Raw genomic sequence first — 5,155 nt, 5'->3', positions numbered from 1 at the left:
TAACTAATTAAAATATTTTTATACTATAAATGCAAAAAATAATTAATATTCTTTTAATTTTTTAAAATAATGAGAATAATTTTTTATTGGGGTGACCGGGAGATTTCCCATCACGGGGCTAAAACCTCGTGAAATGGACCAGCTGTCACCGCACCAGGCATCTGATTCGATTAAGTTTGAGTCTCCCATTGGTCAACGCGGCGGCACCAAAGTAAAAAAGGAAAATGAATCAACACGTGAATTCCATGTCTAAATTATTATTATTATAATTTATAATTCAATTTTTTTTTTCTAGGCCTATGGGTTTGTATCACATGCAAAATCAGCAAACATCCGATCCGGTCCAGTCCGCTTTCCTCCTCCTACCGACCAATCATCACCGCCCAAATCCACAACAGTCTTCTCTATATTAGTCGGACTCCTGCCTTTTTTGATCATCTCTCTAATAATCATCTTCGTCAGCGGCAGCACAGCGGCAGCAGAAGAAAGTCATATATATATATCTTAGATTCATTTCAGTTCTAGATAAGAAGCAACAATGGCTGAAACTGGAACAGAAGGGACCGGGATCACCACCCTATTTTCTCCTTACAAAATGGGCAAGTTCAGCCTCTCCCACAGGTCAGATTTTCTCCTTCTCCGCCTTTTCTTTTTCTTTGGATGTTTACACAGATTCAGTGGTACGGTTTTTCTTGAATTTGGGATTAGCGATGGTGCGAGATAGAGCCGGGAGGGCATTTCTGTCACTGTATTTGTGCTTTGATTATATATATATATGTGTGTGTGTGTGTGTGTTTTTCCCTCGCGATTGAGGTGGTGATGGGTGATGTGCAGGGTGGTGCTGGCTCCCATGACTAGATGCAGAGCGTTGAACGGGATACCAAACGCAGCGCTGGTGGATTACTACACGCAGAGATCAACTCCCGGCGGATTTCTCATCACGGAAGGCACTCTGGTTTCCCCTACTGCCCCTGGGTAATTCATCTTTCCTTTCCTAAAATTATTGGTCGGTGGGTCCCTAGAAGCACCCACTCTGCTAAATTGACCTTGACATTTACTCATTGGCCACTTTCCTCTCTGTCTGTTTGGGTCAAGGGATGTGCTTGTGCTTTGTTAGCTTGGGCTTTTAGACTATCGATTCATTATTCAAATTTGATGGTTGCCCGTTTGACTAGACAAACGGTGTGTTACATTACATTATTACATAATGCTAGATTTTCTTAGTATCTTGATTTAATCATAATATCTAGCATCTTAATTTAATCATATTTATCAATCTTTTGAAAAATTATACCATGTAAAAAAAATGCAGTGGCACTGTGCCACTGTATTAAAAAATATCTTTTATTAATAATTATTATAATTATTATAATTATTTAAAACTTGTATAATGGTATGTCCAATAAATCATAATAACTAAATTAATAGTTATAATTACACCACTAATTAAATTACAATGTTATAAATTATATGTTATATAGTTATATAATTTAATTACTTTTAATTTTATAATTATATTGTTTGTAACTTAATTATTTTATAATTATTTAGTTATAATTATAAATAAATTAGTTCACAAAGTTATAAACAAGTTGATTTTTCATTACCTTATTAATGCACTACCTTACAAATCAAAACGAATTACTAATAATAGTAAATTTAAATTCAACTTGTTTATTAAATAAATTCAAAAATTAGATTCAAACCCGACTCTCTAAGTAATGAATCAAACCAGATTTTTACCTAATCAAATTGTAGGCAGATTGCAATTGTGCTCATTCACCCTATCATCATCTATGTTTGTCTTTTGTGAGGAGATGATATGTTTTCTTGATGTGTTTTCTTAAAGTAACTTTATAAATATTGTGTCCACCAAGGTGCTTATCATACAAAATTTCTGAATAGCATTTTATTAAAAGGTAACTTTGGTGAGGAGGTGATATATTTCTTAAAGGGAAGTTTATAAATAAAGTGTCCACCAAGGTGCTTATCAGCCAAAATTTCCAAGTAGCATTTGATTAGAAAGTTGGACTACATTTATCGTCATTTTGATGACTTGAAAAGTGCTCATCTCACTGTCTACCAAATAAATTTTGTTTTTCTTTGTTCACTTTTTAGCAGCACAGTTATTTTGAGGAAAATGATTTACTTATCTTTTAATCTTGAAAAACCAGGTTTCCTCATGTCCCTGGAATTTATACAGAAGAACAAGCGGAGGCATGGAAGAGGGTGGTGGATGCAGTTCATGCCAAAGGGAGCATCATATTCTGTCAATTATGGCATGTTGGCCGCGCATCTCATCAGGGTATATTTCTACCCTTCTTCTCTGATAAACAAATGTTAGCTTCTGCTTTTCACTTCACACTAACATAATGGTGAACAACTGACCAAGACTACCAGTTTACATTTCTGATTTGTTTGTTCTCTTCTCTTTATGTGTAACATTGTAGCCAGGGCTGAGCAGAATTCTGTTCAAACAGAAAAATCGAATCGAACCGAAACAATTCGGTTCAATCGGTTTGGTTTTAAAATTCAATTGGTTCGATTCGGTTTTATATTATAAAAATTTCGATTATTTCAGTTCGGTTCGGTTTTGAAGAGAAAAAAATTGGTTAAACAGAACCGAATCGAATAAAAATTTATATATTCAAATCGAACTAAATCGAACCGAATCGATTTTTGAATTGATTTATTTTTATGAAAAATTTATGAATTATATTTAATATTATATATATATATATATTAATTGTTTAATTTCATTGATTAATGGTTATTAGGCTCAAACCAAAGTCAAAATTAGACCAAATAACTTGAAAATTAAGTTTAAATTAAAAAATCAATCAAAAATCAAAATCGATCGGTTTAAACCGAACTGAACCGAAATAGAGTGGTTTGGTTCGATTAAATTTTTCATCCATTTCAATTTGGTTCGGTTTGGTTCGGTTTGTAAAATTTAAAATTCGATTTTTATTATTTAATTCGGGTCGATTCGATTCGAACCGAATGCTCACCCCTAATTGTAGGGGCACTGCTAGGCTCATTTTAGTTTACCTGTTTTTCTTTTGCACAATGTTTCCTGTTACCTAACAACTTCTTTTTGTTGAATGGTAAGCTGTGCTTATTATTGTTGAAGTAATTATCGTTTTTTCTAAATTCTACAACAAATTAGTTTATCAACCTAATGGAGCTGCACCAATATCATCGACGGGCAAGGCCATCTCAAACAGATGGAGAATTCTCATGCCAGATGGATCATATGGGAAATACCCAACACCTAGGCCCTTGGAAACACCTGAAATACTAGAGGTAGTGGAGAATTATCGCCAGTCAGCCTTGAATGCCATTCGAGCAGGTTGGTATAATGATTCTATTTTCTTGTTTTTTAATTATCATCATTAGGCTTTGGAGTTATTTGCTGAATTCAAATAAAAAAAGAGCTATAATTAAATGTCAAGAAAGAATGGACTTTACTTTTTCTAAATTTTACGAAAGAGTGTATAGCTATGATGCCTTTTATCCCATCATTTACGCTTGCATGCCAAATTGCCAATGCATTATTGCATGGTGCAACTATCATTGTGTCTCCATTTGGTCGCCAGATAATTGATGCCCAAAAAAGGAACTAAGGACATTATTATGGAATCGCCGTCCATGGCCCTCATCTGAGAGAGCTGAATCCCTTTGGATTAACTCTTTATTTATTGTATATTTTGTGGTTAAGGATTAATTTTTAATTTTATTTATTGTTTTCTCACTAATTTGTTCACTAAATATTCACTATTAAGGATAAAATACAATAAAATAGACAGAGAAACTTTGAACTTACGGGTTCTGTATATTTTTTTCTTTAGGGGGAAAAAAAAGCGCCTGCTTTGAGCTGGTTTTTATGGGCCTATATCATCAATTTAATTAAGCACATACGGATTGTTTTATTTGCAGGCTTTGATGGAATTGAGATCCACGGGGCTCATGGTTACCTTATTGATCAATTCTTAAAAGATGGGATCAATGACCGAACAGATGAGTATGGTGGATCAATCAACAATCGATGCAGATTCCTAATGCAGGTGATTCAAGCAGTAGTTGCAGCTATTGGTGCTGATCGAGTTGGTTTCAGAATGTCACCGGCAATTGATCACCTAGATGCCATAGATTCTGATCCGCTCAACTTGGGTCTTGCTGTAATCGAGAGACTTAACAAACTTCAGTTGAACCTTGGATCAAAACTCACTTATCTCCATGTCACTCAGCCCCGCTACACAGCTTATGGCCAAACAGAATCAGGCAGACATGGTACTGAAGAAGAGGAAGCTAGATTAATGAGAACTTGGAGAAGGGCTTATAAGGGAACTTTCATCTGTAGCGGTGGGTTCACGAGGGAGCTAGGAATGGAAGCTGTAGCTCAAGATGATGCAGATTTGGTATCTTATGGCCGACTTTTTATTTCAAACCCAGACTTAGTCTTGAGATTTAAGCTCAATGCGCCCTTGAATAAGTATGTCAGGAAAACATTCTACACCCAAGATCCTGTTGTTGGGTACACAGACTACCCATTCTTCAGAAAAGTAGACGGGAGCCAGGAGCCACGATCACGCCTTTGAATCTGTAGTCTTTGGAATAATTATACATGTATTTAAACATATGATATTTTGTTTGAACTTTATTAGAATCAGTGAACATCTTGATTAAAAGACAACATCCTCTAAGAAGAGGATTATTTGGTTAAATGGAGAAAATTACTCTATTTTGGCTACTTCTTGTAGTAAGAAGTTGCAGCCTTGATGAATAATATCAGGCCCAGGATTCACTAAGCCTGAAATTTTTAAACTTTGATTGGGTTCGCAAACCTGCGACGGTCAATTGAGAAGTGGAGTGCAGGTAGATATTCTTCCATGAATGCTATCTGCTAGATTACCATGGACATAATTTACTGATGGAGCAGAAAGAAAATCTGCTTGTCCTAATCAGAATCAGGAAATAGAGGATAAAAAGGTTCCATAAAGTCCAAAATTCTGTTCCACTTTGGCAGGTTTCAGATTTTTGTTCAACAAGGAAAATGTAGAACCCTGCTATATATGCATAGGCTTCTTGAGTGCCATTATTCATGACACGCTGCATGAAATTCTGATTATATATGGAGGCGAGCTAAGGCGTA

At 35.2% G+C, this 5,155-nt stretch overlaps 1 protein-coding gene across 1 annotated transcript; it reads left to right on the top strand.

The window, feature by feature from the left end:
* The first annotated feature begins 298 nt into the window (after positions 1-298).
* Positions 299-4,696, top strand: LOC110644047 (12-oxophytodienoate reductase 3). Its single transcript, XM_021796650.2, has 5 exons — positions 299-621; positions 835-975; positions 2,175-2,305; positions 3,170-3,352; positions 3,940-4,696. Exons 1-5 carry the CDS (start codon positions 539-541, stop codon positions 4,599-4,601), a joined length of 1,200 nt encoding a protein of 399 aa, XP_021652342.2. The 5' UTR covers positions 299-538; the 3' UTR covers positions 4,602-4,696.
* The last annotated feature ends 459 nt before the right edge of the window (positions 4,697-5,155 follow it).

The sequence above is a fragment of the Hevea brasiliensis genome, chromosome 4 (assembly GCF_030052815.1).
Source record: "Hevea brasiliensis isolate MT/VB/25A 57/8 chromosome 4, ASM3005281v1, whole genome shotgun sequence".
NCBI classification, from domain to species: Eukaryota; Viridiplantae; Streptophyta; class Magnoliopsida; order Malpighiales; family Euphorbiaceae; genus Hevea; species Hevea brasiliensis.
Note: the sequence above shows the minus strand (reverse complement) of the source record. Positions and strands in the feature narration are given on the sequence as shown.

What these genes read in the sequence shown, in the direction of transcription:
- LOC110644047 (XM_021796650.2), top strand. Translation starts at nt 539, where the DNA reads ATGGCTGAAACTGGAACAGAAGGGACCGGGATCACCACCCTATTTTCT. An exon ending in GTTTCCCCTACTGCCCCTGG is followed by an intron (nt 976 to 2,174) that starts GTAATTCATCTT and finishes TTGAAAAACCAG; the next exon opens with GTTTCCTCATGTCCCTGGAA. An exon ending in TGGCCGCGCATCTCATCAGG is followed by an intron (nt 2,306 to 3,169) that starts GTATATTTCTAC and finishes ACAACAAATTAG; the next exon opens with TTTATCAACCTAATGGAGCT.